At 42.7% G+C, this 14,884-nt stretch overlaps 1 protein-coding gene across 6 annotated transcripts in view; it reads right to left on the bottom strand.

The window, feature by feature from the left end:
• Positions 1-14,884, bottom strand: part of KDM4C (lysine demethylase 4C) — a gene marked incomplete at its 5' end in the record, with an annotated part of 188,174 nt that overhangs the window by 11,879 nt on the left and 161,411 nt on the right. For all 6 annotated transcript variants that reach the window (XM_083482243.1, XM_083482240.1, XM_083482244.1 and 3 more), the window contains one exon: positions 11,054-11,224. In XM_083482243.1, the coding sequence (XP_083338369.1) occupies positions 11,054-11,224 (171 nt within the window). The remainder of the gene's footprint in view (positions 1-11,053; positions 11,225-14,884) is intronic.

Genomic DNA, 14,884 nt, shown 5'->3' with positions numbered 1-14,884 from the left:
AGTGTTTTTCCTGCTGATTCTGAGAGGGAGAATGAGCATTTCTGCCATTGATATGATAAAATATATCATTTGAGGCACTAGACAAACATTTTGCATTATGTTTCAGTTCACAACCCTGTATCCCGTCCTTTCAACATGAACAGGATATCTTCCCAGTAAATGAGGTGTGGATTTCAGGCTGAGTGTTTAATTTGGCACTGCATGATGCCCCCCATGGCTGCAGACTTCCTCTGATGTTCCCTCCAGCTGCCAGAATCCTACTGCAGAAACAAGTGATCTCAGAACTGCTTTTTCACTGCAGGGCCATGCAGAACCTGCTATCGGTAGTGACCCAGTGTTTGGCCAGGGTGAGGAAATTGGTACAGATGATGTAATGTAAAAAAAAATCTAAGGTAATGATGTAGTAAGACCCTGTGGCTGAAAATGCAAGGAGGATAGGAATGCACACAGCAGCTTTCCCTGGTCTCTCACGTTTGGATGCCCAGGTTGAGGAAGTGATGCTTATTTTCATTTTGCAAGAAGACTGCAATCTTCTCTGTTTTGACTGTGCCTCATAACCACCAGCCGTTTCTCCATTATTTAAAGCAAAATGGCTCATGCATTCTATGTTGAAGTCTTATTGATAAAGACTTTCTGGAAACTTCCTTGGCTGCAAAACACACAGTGGTCAACTCCTGACAAACCAAGAAATGAAGGGGGGGGATTACACCAATTTTGCCAGAGTCTCCACTGGTTTCTTATGATACTCAGGGCACAAGAATAGGTGTTGGGGTTTTTTACTTATTAAGCCCCAGATAGTAAAGGAACACAGAACACCTTCTCCTTAATATGCTACATTGGTCTTTAAGTTCAACCTGGAGGATTTTCTTGATTACCAGTGTGCCAGTTTCACAGCTAGAGATACTAAGAAGGCTTCTCAGTGGCTTCCCCAGTTGTAGATTTTCCTTCCAATGGTGGAGGGGTGGGAAGCCTGTGGCCCGCCGTTTGTTGTTGGACTTCAGCTCTCATCAACCCCAGACAACAGGGCTCCATGCTCAGGGATGATAGAAGCAACTTCTGAAGGGCCACGGGTTCCCCAACCCTGCCTTAGTGGTTTACCAAACGTTAGATACAAAGTCTTTTCTAGAAATGCTGTTTAAACATATTTACAGGGCAAAGAAAAAATCTTAATGTGGGATAATGGCTCTGTAAGGGAAACTGGTATTAACACTCTCCAGAGTTGAGAAGATATGTGAAGTGGGCCCAAGGAACCTCAACAGATATACACCGAGGATGGTTAAAAACAAGTCTTAGCAGATTCAGTCTGCAGCAATGAACGTAGGGATTCCCCTGTAAAGAACGGTCCTAAGTGAGTGTGGGTTGTATGAACATAGAGAGGAAATACAGATCAGTGAAAAGAATGTAGAGATGGTGAGTTTTGCCTTTAGAAAGATTTTGGAGCGTTAGCTGCAATTTAGAGTGTCCACTGACGACAATATTTCCATTCTAATAATGTCATGGCCTTTATAATCAGTCTCTCTTAATCTTATAATCGACTCTCTGGATGGCTAATTACATTAGTAAATCACGTAAGCATGATAGTTATCTATTCAACATTATATTTATGCTTTTATTATTTATCATCATTATATGAATCTCCTAACTGGCAACTGGTTGAAGGCAATACCGGCCTGCCTTCAATCATGGTGAGCATATGACCCACCTCTGCTTTGGATTTCAATCCCATCCAGAGAAGAACCCCTGCTCTCTTGAATGTCTGCCCTGCTCTGCTCATCTGTGGTCTGGCAACAACAGCAGTGGCAACGAATCTTTCTAGGCATAACATGCAAGCTGCCAGCCCGATATTCATAGCTGCTTTATTTTAATGTACACCTGGCTCTCCAATTGTCTTTGGTCAAATGTTTCTAAGATATACCACTTTTTCTACCTTTTGATTAAAAAAAAAGTAGGTGCATGAAGAAATCAAAGCTCCTACCAACTTTATAATGGGCTATTCACTGTAGTAATAGAAAATTTAATGATTGTTTCAGCAAGGGTTTAGAGTGGCAATATATATTTAAAAAGATTGCAGGAGAAGGAGTATGGGAACTGTCACAAAGAGTGAGCGCACACTGTTTAAAATCTAGGGGGAAAAGAAGGGTTCCTGTAGCAAAGTTGTAAAGGTGACTGAATTGGGGTTCCCTGAGATGGGAAGCGTATCCCTCAGGACTGAACTGAAATGTCAACAAGCCCATTCAGTTAATACACTAAATGCAAGCTGTCCATTCTGCTTAAGCCATTTCTGTGTGCATTAGCTTGAAATTTGGGTGTGAGTGATTAAGCTTTCACAGTTGTGCTTACAAAGTGATAGTTTTCATAAAGAACATGACCACTGTAATTAGTATTAACAGCTCAGCAATAGACAAGCTTATCATAGAAATATATACGATGACAGAGATGAAAGCAACTAATAAAATTTATCTACTCAAGCTATTAAAACTAATGGAAAGAAGAACTCTGAAAATTTGTTGAAAGCATCTCAAAAGCCTCTTTGACCATATCTAGCTTGGGAGAACTGTACATGCATGACTGTATGTGCTAGTTCAAACTGTTTGAGTGAAAGAGCCTGGTTTCTGAAATGTGTAATTGTCAGAATTCTGCAGGGATCTAAGATGGAGCCTTGTTTTCCAATCTACTGTGGGACCCCAAACAGATTCAACAGCCCTCTTCATTGCCTGCCCCCCAAAGCTTTGTCTTCCTTGATAAATGCACAACAAAAAGTACTCCTCCCACAATGAAGCTCAGAGGCTTCCCCCCAACCGCCTTCCCCCACTTTCCAACTATTGTGCTCTATCTCTATATATCTGCAGTGGTACCTCGGAAGTCGAACAGAATCTGTTCTGGAAGTCCGTTCAACTTCCAAAACGTTCGGGAACCAAGGTGCGGCTTCCGATTGGCTGTAGGAAACTCCGTGGAAGCCACATTGGACATTCGGGTTCCAAAGAACATTCGCAAACCAGAACACTCACTTCTGGATTTGCGGGGTTCGGGAGCCAAAACGTTTGACTCGTTCAGGATCCAAGGTATGACTGTACATATATGCACAATAATGCTGGAGCAATGAGAAAACATTTAGCCAATCAAGAATGCTTAAACTGCCCCTAATGAGAGCCTGAGAAGCAACAATAATTCTGTGGGATATTTTATTCTTATAAAAAGAGCAGACTGCATCCTTTTCTTTGAGCTGATGGAAGCAAAATGGAATTAGGTGTTGTAGTGTTAGATGGAACTTAATGAAACCTATACAAACCCTACTCTCACAATGCACTTCAGCGCATTCACAGTCGGGTAACACGTGCTTTAATTTTGCAAATACTTCCCTTATTAGATTATCCATGGATTGGGACGGGATGAATTGGGGGTGGGTAGTGAAGGCTGCCACTCGGATGAGAGCATCATGTGGCTGCGGCAAAAAAACAGGGAGGTGGGTAAGACTGAAGCAGCTTCAAATCCACTTTAAACTCTAGTGTGGGTGAGCTCAAAAACTGGAAGCAGACAGAGAGCTGAGTTGCACTTCGGGGTGTTTGTGGAGTGTTAAGCGGTGAATCTCTACCTATGCTCAACTGATATAACTGTAAAGAAATGCAAATGTTACAAAATGCCACGAGCCTCCTGCAGCTTCCTTCTAAAGGAAGCTGAATCTTCGGAGTACATAATAGGAATGATATACAGCACAGCCTAATCAGCAGATTACACGAGTTAACCTCTCTTAATAATTGCTGGCATGTTTCTGTTGGCATGACATCAATCGTTGCTGAAGGGAAAGCCATGGCATAACGTTATGAGATAGAAAATGCCATTCTAAAATCACGTTTCCTTACCAGTTCAAATGCAGGATCGGTAACTTATTTATTTATTTTAAAGAGAAGGAATAAAGTAAACACTGCAGGTAACAAAGCTACTTGATACACACCCTTCCCTATTGTTCTAATGTGGGTTTTCCTGGCTGGATCTAGACACATCAAAAAAGCGTTTCAAGAAAACACGCCTTAAACCTCCAAGTGGGAAATCACATTGGCGGAAGACGTAACTCCACAGCGCCATCTGGTGTCACAGTGTTATAACGCATATAACATGCTTTTTCTTAGTAATGTAGCTGAGTCTCCAGTTTTCTGGCAGCAGAAGCATACTTGGTTTCTGAATTAAATTTTGAGGCATGCCTCACTCTTATATCAGAAAAGTTTACCTTTCATGCCAGGCCAAAGGGACAGTGGATTATGCAGAGACTCAGTGGATAGCTCCCTCTGTGTGTTGGTACACTGGAATCACAAGGGTCTTTGTTTCATTAATTTATTTATCGTAGCACACTGACGGGACGTGGGTGGCGCTGTAGGTAAAACCACAGAGCCTAGGGCTTGCCGATCAGATGGTCAGCGGTTCAAATCCCCGCGACGGGGTGAGCTCCCGTTGCTCGGCCCCTGCTCCTGCCCACCTAGCAGTTCGAAAGCACATCAAAGTGCAAGTAGATAAACAGGTACCGCTCCGGTGGGAAGGTAAATGGCGTTTCTGTGCACTGCTCTGGTTCGCCAGAAGCGGCTTTGTCATGCTGGCTACATGACCCGGAAGCTGTATGCTGGCTCCCTCGGCCAATAAAGCGAGATGAGCGCCGCAACCCCGGAGTCGGCCATGACTGGACCTAATGGTCAGGGGTCCCTTTACCTTTACCTAGCACACTGCTCTCTTGTGGGACACTAATTGGCTATAATGTACAGCCATTGGGTGCTCATGCACATGTTCAGTTATGGAAATCTGTGGCTAAGACGTCCATGTGGGTGGAAGAACTCTTATTTTTAAGTAGCATTCCATTTGTCATGTTATTATGCTGACGTTTTTGTTCAAATGCATGATCACAAAAATGTGCCCAATTCCATTACAAAGGAAGCCAAAGATGGTAATTTGATGTTTTGTGAAATTTAGGTGTATTTGGAAATGCAGAAGTAGTCTTTAGAAAATTTCTGTGATGTACTTTTGCTGTCACATTTCTAAATGGCTCTCTTCCTTTTTTCATAGCTGGAGATGAATTTGAAGCACAGACTGATGGGGCTTAATCGTCACCATTCTCATCTCAGTGAAGGCTCTCTCGGGTCTTCTGTTTGAAAGGATGCAGTTACATTAGTGTCAGCATAATTCTGTTAAGGGCTCCGTGTATCAATGTTGGCTTTTTTATAAAAAGAATGAGGAAAAATCCTCAAATTTCTATTCATGTTTGTCTCTTTCGGGTGAGGAAAGATCCATTTTGGAAAAGACTGGTAGACCAATAATAATAATAATCTGTAAATTGTGTCACATTTACTTGGATTGACAGCCTGAGTCATGTAGTAATATGTCTTTTATTACTGTTTTTGACTGCTGTGACTTGCAGGCTGAGTTTAACTGCACAGTGCTATATACTTCACAGAACACACATATTTGGGCATTTTTAAGACTGCACAGAACAAGAACACATGGGCATTTGGAATATCCCCTGAGAGTCTTGAAAATGCAGCACAGTCCAAAGACTGAGATACATTTCAGCATTAGTGTTTTATAAACTGAAATGGGATATCTTCTTTTCTTTCTCTCTGATGGCTTTAGACTCCAGTTCTATAAACATGTTATGTTTCTAACATACATGTGGCTCAAGGGTCCCGAGAAGCCTGGATACAAACCGTACCTTGAATATGAATGCAATGTACATGGCCAGGCCACTAGCTCCCAGCTGCAATTTTCTCACTAACAGTTTAGACTCCAGTTCTAAACACTCTTAAATGACCAACAATGTAGATCAGTGAACAGTGCTACAGTGTGGACTTTGGAAACTGGGACTCAAATGTCACTTTTGACTATGAAAGCACTGTGGTTGGTATCAACCCAAAGACATTTTCTCAATATGAATTAAAATAAGGGTCATGGTATAAACTAGTGTTTCCCTAACTTGGGTCTCCAGCTGTTTTTGGATTATAGTTCCCATCATCCCTGACCACTGGTCCTGCCAGCCAAGGATGATGGGAGTTGTAGTCCAAAAACAGCTGGAGACCCAAGTTCGGGAAACAAGGGTTGCCATATGCCCGGAATTTCCAAGACATATCTGGAATATTTCACTTTTTGTAATATGGCAACCCAACTATTATTAGCGTGTAAACTATTATTAGCTTCCTGAATATTTATTTGGTGATTATATGCTAAATACACAAAGCAGCCTCCTGTGGGGAATAATAGGTACCGTATTTTCCGCTCTATAGGGCGCACCGGACCATAGGGCAAACCTAGATTTTAGGGGGGGAAATAAAGGGGGGGAATTATCCCCCCCCCAGCCCCAAAGAGCAAAGAAGCCAAGACAGCGAGCGGGATGGATCCCACTAGCTGTCTTGGCTTCGTTCTTAGCCACGGGGCTGGGGCAGGGGAAGCCCAAGCTTCCCCCGACCCCAGCCCCCAGAACGGGTCTGGGAGCGAAGGCGAGGTTGCGCTCCCCGGGCTTCAGGCTGCAGGCTGCTATCCGCAAGCCTTCGGAGCCCGGCGGGAACTCCCACCACGCTCTGAAGGCTTGCGGCTAGCTGCCTGAAGCCTGGAGAGCGAGAGGGGTCGGTGCGCACCTTCAGAATACTGCCAGGAGCTGTGTTCAGTCCTGGCATGGAAAAAACCACAGAGTGTCTGGAGGAAGTGGGTCAGGCAGCATTCTGAAGCAGGCAACCAGAGCAGATGACTGGCAAGCAGGGGCAGTATTTACTCAGAGATTAGGAGTTAGGATTTAGCCAAAGCTGTCAGAGACATGTCCTAGGGAAGAGACTACATGTTGCAACAGGCAATGAGTTCAAACTGAGCCCCTTTATAGCTACTGGGCTTACCTCTCCTAGGTCCTTTCCTTTTGATGGACAATGGAGATTCTTAAAGTAGCAGCCCTCAAGTTCAGCACTCCTTGATATTTCATTATTTCTGGCTCTTGGAATAGGGGGTATTGGTTCCATGGGGTGGGGGAGGGATCTGGCTCAAGAGATGCAATCTCTGGGAGTCCAGGTTGGGGGTCCCACATTCAGATGGCTCCAGGCTGCTCAACTCAGGCTGTGTCAGGGCTGATACTATTGGCACAACTGACCCCTCTCTCTGTGTGTGTCAGTGTCCAAGCCACTGGGTAATGACAGGCATGTGAGGACAGACTACAGGATAAAGTTATTGCTACATGCTTCTCTTCCAAAAATATTAGGGAGTAATGTTCAGAACTGTATGTACAGAATTCAGGATCTAATCTACAATGGCAAACTATTCTGGTCTTAGATATAGTGGCTGAGAACTAGAGGAATTCACACACACGATCCACATCTGATTTTTTTTGGTCAAGTTTCTTTCTCTCCAGGGATGACTGGAAAACCACCAAAATGCTCTTCATACTTCCTCAAGTTAAAAATAACTTAGGGTAAGCTGGAGACGCATTCATGAATCATTCTCATTGATTTGAATAGGTATGCTTAACAAAGTTGGACTGTTGGATTTGGTAAACGTTGCTGTAAATTTCAAAACATGCAGTAGAAACAAAGACTGTGTCTTCCCTGACCTGTATGAACCAAGGAACTGAAAATTGGGGGGGGGGGGGGAGGCTGCAGTTTCCCCAAATCCCCTTCTTTCTCCTTGCAAGCAATCTTACCAAAGGCTGTACAGACACGAAATGGTGGCTTGTCTCCCATAAATGCAATTGTGAACTGAACGGAAATTGTGCAGTGGCTTGAACACGTAAAGCAGAAAGCTTTTGCTATCTTTGTGAGCTAGCTGAACAGGGAAACAGATTAGAGAAATAGCTTCTTCAATAGGCAGCAACATTGCCGTCGCACAAAATTTGATGAATAAGTCCTCCCAGTGGCACTAACACCTGATATGCACATTGCACGGATTAGGAAGGCAGGTTTTTTTGGGGGGAGGAATCCTTCCTGTTACTGATGCTACAGGTATATTATCTAATGAAAACACACAAAGATTTCTCTACGGAATCTGAAAGTTCTTTGGCATTTGCTTCAAACAATTATATGTTGTTCCTCTACTATCTGAGAAGCACTGAGGCATATCCAGGCCTGATTACATTTCCTCTTAGCACCAAATCAAACCATGCCACTTGGGTGGTAAGCAGTTTTCCTCTCTCCCACAGCTCAAGCTTTGATGCAGGTGGAAAGAAAACGGTGGCTTCCACTAAGGAACACAGCCTCATATATCTCGATGTTCCTTAAATCAAGGCATCCTCAATCATTAATGATGCTTTTTATAATATTCCAAACAAAGAAGTAGCTGTTCAAAGGACTGTAGCAGGAATTTAGCTGCACGGCTTCCTTTATCACCAGTGAGAGGTGAACAGCTAAATCCATCACACACTGCTTTGAAACTGCCCCACTTTGAGCGTTATACTTCCAAAAAAGGTATTAGACCTTTTTATAAGTAAGGACTTAGCAAGGAAAACAGTATAATCTCTGCTAATAATGTTTGAAGGGCAGCTTTGCTTCCTGAAATCAACTGTAAGACAACAGCAGAGATCAGCATGCATACCTACAGGTGAGAGAAGACGGACATTTGTGATAGCAGGCTTGCAGCATACTGACCTAGCCTGAAGATCGTAACACCTTGGCCAATTTCATTGTGCTCTATCCAGTGACAGTACAGGGAACAAAATGTGTTGTGATTCTCCCTGCCCACAGCACAGAATCATAGTATCATAGAGCTGGAAGGGAACCTGCGGATCATCTAGTCCAACCCCCTGCAATACAGTTTCCCCAAATCCCCTTCTTTCTCCTTGCAAGCAATCTTACCAAAGGCTGTACAGACACGAAATGGTGGCTTGTCTCCCATAAATGCAACCTGTCCCTTATGGGGATTGAACCTGCAACTTTGGGATTATCAGCACCGTGCTCTAACCAACTGAGCTATCCAGCTCCAGCTATCCATGTTCTATGCTTTATATTTGCAATTAGCAAAGGAAAATACATGACCAATGCTTTTTTTTTTTAATCCCACAGTATTATCTGTCTGCCAAATTAGGACAGTGGAGCCAAACCAGCACTTTCATTCTTCGTTGTGTCTCATCAATCTTCCTGCCTCCAATAGTTAATTCTCTTTATAGTTCTTCAATGTCAATAGCACTCATTTTTCCTACAGTTGTTATCTACAAACTGAACGCCACATGTGAAGTTCTTTGCTGTCAATCCCACCATGTGAGCACAATTCTGCAGCCTTTTTCATTTATTAGGGAGGCACTAGACTCACAACTCAAATCCCAAGTTGACCATATAAAACCTGTGCAATCCTTATTCATTGTAGTTGGAGCTCATAGGCCTCTTACACAAGGATGTGTACAAACATCTGACAGAAGTTCCTGTTTCTCTAGAAGATATCTATTTAAATGCAGTAGGAGAGATTCCCAGGATACTATGACACATGGACATGGAGATTAGCAAAACAGGACTGGTCTGCAAGAGAGGAAGACATCTTTACTGGCTAGTCTTCTAACACCTCATGAAGACTTCACAAGCAAACCAAAATGTGGGCCTGAAATCACAGCAGATATTTGAAAAAAGCATTGTTTATATACAAATCCATCCAAAAGACCCCAACTGTCAGATAATGTACAAGATTCAAGATGATGACTCATCAATCATGCATATCAAAAAACAACAGCCCAAAATCACATACTCTGCACTGGCTAAAGAGTTCAACAGTTGGCTCTCAGGACTGTTATACCTTAGGAGTTTGAAGTCCACTCTTTAATAATAATAATTATTATTGTTTGTTTGTTTGTTTGTTTGTTTATACCCCACCCATCTGGCTGGGTTTCCCCAGCCACTCTGGGAGGCTTCCAACAAAAGATTAAAATACAGTAATCCATCAAATATTAAAAGCTTCCCTAAACAGGGCTGCTTTCAGGTGTCTTCTAAAAGTCTGGTAGTTGTTTATTTCTTTGACATCTGGTTGGAGGGCATTCCACAAGGTGGGTGCCTCTACCGAGAAGGCTTCCTGCTTGGTTCCCTGTAACTTCACTTCTCGCAATAAGGGAACCGTCAGAAGGCCCTCAGTGCTGGACCTCAGTGTTTGGGCTGAACGATGGGGGTGGAGACGCCCCTTCAGGTATACTGGACCGAGGCCGTTTAGGGCTTTAAAGGTCAGCACCAACATTTTGAATTGTGCTCAGAAACCCTTTCAGTATTTTAAACATCTAAAACCAGATGCTAAGCCAGCTTTGCAACTTTTTTTTCTTTTCCGAAGCACAAGTGACAGAAAGGGAGAGGGCCTGCCTGAGGAATAAATGTATTGCTGCCATATCCTGGCAACGTCTGACTGATGTAATGGAGCCTGAAGAATTTTGACAGGAGGCCAGACAGGAGCCCAAGATGCAGCACTCCCAGGATGAGAAAAGTGCAAAGGGACCAACCACAATACCAGAGTGCATGCAAGTTGTGTTACATGCAAGGCAAGGCAGAATCACCCTGAATTTACTGCACCATATAAGAACATGAAGCGCTGATTAATTGCTATAATAAAATGTTGGTTTAAACATGCACTGAAATGCATGTTGTGAAATGTTGCAAACAATGCCATTTCCCTTCTGATTTAGTATCATTAGGCAATGGAATCTTACAGACACATCCAAGATGTAAACAAGTCATCATACTAGATTCATGAGAACCATTCTGCCTATTACATATTTGAACATGGGCTTTTTCTCAATTCATCAAGGAATTTTGTAATATTATCTCTCAGAGACACATTACAATATGTGGAATTCCCACTCTAATATCTTTTATTAAAAACATACTTCTTATTTAATTAAAAGACTTTGGAAGATTAGTTTTGATTCATTTGACGAAATGGTGGATACTAATTAGAACAAACAAGGTTGGGAAGCCCCTGAGAAAGTAATAATTCTCTGCAGCAAGAAATAACAAACACGAGCAGAATATTAAGTTAATTATCCCTGTTGAAAGGTCAGAAGAAATTGTTCAATTTTCCTTATTTAACTTTCAAAAATAAAAATAAAAATCAGTTTCTTAAAATAAATACTTACCACAATGTCTTCAGGGAAGGTGTCCCGGCTGAAGGAACCGTCATCAAACATGACTTCATAGAAAACTTGAGATGTAACTTCTTTTACTCTGCAGCTATAGTACCGTGTGTTCCTGTGTTTCGCTATGACAGTTTGGCCGGCTGAGACCGTTTTCTCGAAGGCTTTGGTTTTCTAGAAAGCAAGAATTAAACACACATTGTTATATCAGCCACAAAATTTGTCTCACTCGTTTCAATCCACTGGGTCCTGTACATCTAAGGATTCTTTGTGTCTGATGACCAGGACTCATGAAAGACCTGTGCTCAGAGATCTGAACTGATTGCCGATTTGCTATCAGACCAAGTTTGAGGTGTTACTATTGATATATAAATCCCTTAAAAAATTGAGACCAGCTTACAACTATGAGATCACCTTACCCTACGTGTGACCACATGACCACTTCAATTGGCACTGCTGTAGGTGCCACACAATACCCGTTCCACATTTATGGAATCGTTCAGTATGGCAGCACTTACAACTTTGGAACTCCCTGCCTATTGAGATCAAGCACCTTCACTGTACTCTTTTTGGTGCCTGCTAAAAACATTTCTGTTTAGACAAGCCTACCCAGGTGCTTAGAAAGTTGAAGTAATATTAATCTCTTTTAGTATTTTAACTTTTTTATACAGTGATACCTCGGGTTACATACGCTTCAGGTTACATACACTTCAGGTTACACAGTCCGCTAACCCAGAAATAGTGCTTCAGGTTAAGAACTTTGCTTCAGGATAAGAACAGAAATCGGGCTCCAGTGGCGTGGCGGCAGCAGGAGTCCCCATTAGCTAAAGTGGTACCTCAGGTTAAGAACAATTTCAGGTTAAGAACGGACCTCCGGAACGAATTAAGTACTCAACCTGAGGTACCACTGTACTTTAAAGTAGGGTTGCAATTTTTTCTTGATTTTGCTGTTTTATCTTTTCTAAACTGCTTTGAGGGTTGTTGTTTTTTAACAAGCAGGTGGTGTATAAATTTTATGAAATGAACAGATGAATGAAGGCCTTCTTTGCCACAGCCACAACTGTCAGAAAGCAACTGTTTAGAAACATCTCCCTTAGCCCAAGCCGCTCGCTTCTAGAGTCAAGAACTTGAACAGAAAACGTGGTGCATTGTAGGTGAGCTTTTAACTGAAATTGATAAAATATAATGTGTCTCGTTTCAAGTGTTTTATTGAGGGCTAGTAAACAGACGATCAATTCAGCAGGTCTCATATGAAATGTACATGGGGTGAGAGAGAGTTGTGGCTTTGCTATTCCATCTTGCTTGTTTTTCACTCTCTTCCCACTTCCTAATAATCTGCAGCTGCTTCCATGTCTGTGCAGAGGTTGCAGCAACTTCTGAAGCCTGGGCCGGGAGTCTTGTTAGAATAAAGTTATAAACTCAAACAAAAAAAGCAGCTGGTCCCTGGCTTAGCCCCACCGAGGCCCGGGGCAAATGTGCCCACCTTCCCCCCACCCCTCTGCATGGGCCTGGCTGCTTCCCTTCTCTTGCCAAATCCCAGCTACCACCCCACTGCTTTCCTCCACATCTACCTAGCATCCATTCCATCTGGCTGTCAATGCCACCTTCATGGCTGAAAGGAGACAATACAGCATTGACAATGCAAGAGGCTTTGCTTGGCGAGTCCTTCTTACCAGTCACACATTCAGCAATGCCTCTTGCATTCCCTAAAGAGCTCCTGAGAACAGTATTGCCGACACCTTTACCACCAACACTAAATAGAGAAATGGTTGCAGCAGCAGCATCTTATTGAAGTGACAGACTGTCAAAATGCTACAGTCATTCTGCTTAAGGTGTCTCTGAAAGCCACATACAACTCCAAAGATCTTTTTACTGATGCTAAAATCCTATGAGGATGCATGCAGGTACCTGCTTTGCTTGCAGTTTGAGAAGCATGGAATCATTAGCATGTGTCACACTGCCACACAGGCGTCTGCAATCGCCACTTGCAATCAAAATGAGTGTATCAGCTTCCAGTAGATAAAGCGTAGATTAAAGAAAGCTCGTATCTATTACAAAAATGTCCAAAGGCTCATCACATTTTCAAACCAGTTGCTACATTTGGGTAGGGCCTTATGATATATACGGTGAGAAAGAACAGCTTTAGGATTGCTTCATTCTCCGTTGCTCTGGGGCACAGGGTAGCAGTGTGCCAGGCCAAGGAGATCTCTGTCTCATGCATTCTCATGAGCCACTGGTTTCCATCACCCAGCAGGCTGCTAATCGGTGCATGGAATGTCTGAGAAAGGAGATAAATGGAGAGAGTGTCTTCCCCCTCTCTCTGCTGCTTGCACTGCAGGACTTATAACCTGTTGAAAGGTAAGACGAAGAAGGGGGTATGTGTTTCAGGTAACTACAAATCAACCCACTCACCAATCTGTACCACACGCTGCATGTAGCACATTTCACTTTGTGTATATGCCAAAATTAATAAAGCCTATGGCTATAGCCAGATAATAAAATGTAGAGAAAACAGGAAATGTTCAAATGCATAACTGATTTAGAGAGGAAGATGTTTCAAAATTAGAAATCTACTTAGCTGGAAAAAAATGTGATGACATATGCAGACTGATTACCTGCCCTTTATTACCTAATGATTGTAACCTTTGAGAGCAGCAAACTATTCAATACATTCGGAGAACTAAATCGCGAGTACCTACAAGATGAATATATCATAATACTTTGAAACACTGCAGTAAACGATTTGGATTAAACCATGTCTCGTTGCTTTAACACAGCAATACATAGTGGATTTGATTTTTAAAAGATGGGCCTTTATCAATATTCCATTGTTGACTGTGGAATTATGGTTGTATATATAGGTGTGTCCTTGAAGAAATTCATATTACCTACACCTTGCCCTGTACTACTTAAATGCAAAGACCCCATTCTCTTCCTGCCAGCATGAAACCGCGGTAGCTAGGCATTGTATCTGCAGTGGTTAACCAGGGGTCACACCTAACCAGGTTTGGAACCAGAATGGCTCTTGCTGTACAGGTGAAAAATGGAGCAAGCAGTCCAAGAAGAGTCCAGGGCCCCTGATGTCCACAGATCCCGAGTACCCCTCTCACTTCTCAGCCCTGTGCATTGAAAGGGCTAAGTCATAATGAACTATATATCAGGAAATAAGAGCAGAAGTGGTGCAGAATTCAGCAGTGGTCAGTAGCACTTGTAGCCAGGGCATCCTTGGGCAGCTGCTAGGGCCTCAACACAAACGTAGATACTTGCCCTGCCCCACCCCATCTTGGCATTCTCAGTAGCCCCAGCCAACTGGTTCTAGCCACCATTACATTTCCGCAATGTCCCTAGCATAGCATTGCTCTGTGACATGGTGTGAAATTAAAACTAAAGCTAGACCCAGCTGCCCACTGCTGTTTGGAACACTACCACCACCAGGTAAGCCTGACAAGGCCCAAGGATGAAGGAGAGGGACCCCCAAAGGATGCTTTGCCAAGGGACTCCTCAAACCTGAATCTAATATGTTTCAATGTTGAATGTGTAAGTTTATGTCTAGAGTCTACGGATAAAGCAAAACCATTAGATGTAAGTGTTTAATGGTTCTTGTATTTGTATAAAAACTAATAAAAATGTGAGTGTGTTTTAATAACCTAAATCTAGAACTTCTCATGGGTGAAATGTTCACTTACTCCAATTCATCATAAATATAATTTGATTGTTTTGGTATGAGCCACTCCCTGTGCTGAACTGCCTTCAGCCTCATTGCAGCTTTCGCAAACCTGGTGCCCTTCCACTGTGCTGGCTGGAAGCTGTAGTCCAGAAAAAGCTGAAAGGTAC

The sequence above is a fragment of the Podarcis liolepis genome (genome assembly GCF_965112155.1).
Source record: "Podarcis liolepis genome assembly, chromosome: 17".
NCBI classification, from domain to species: domain Eukaryota; kingdom Metazoa; phylum Chordata; class Lepidosauria; order Squamata; family Lacertidae; genus Podarcis; species Podarcis liolepis.
The sequence above is the reverse complement of the archived record's forward strand: the minus strand, read 5'-3'. Positions and strand labels throughout refer to the sequence as shown.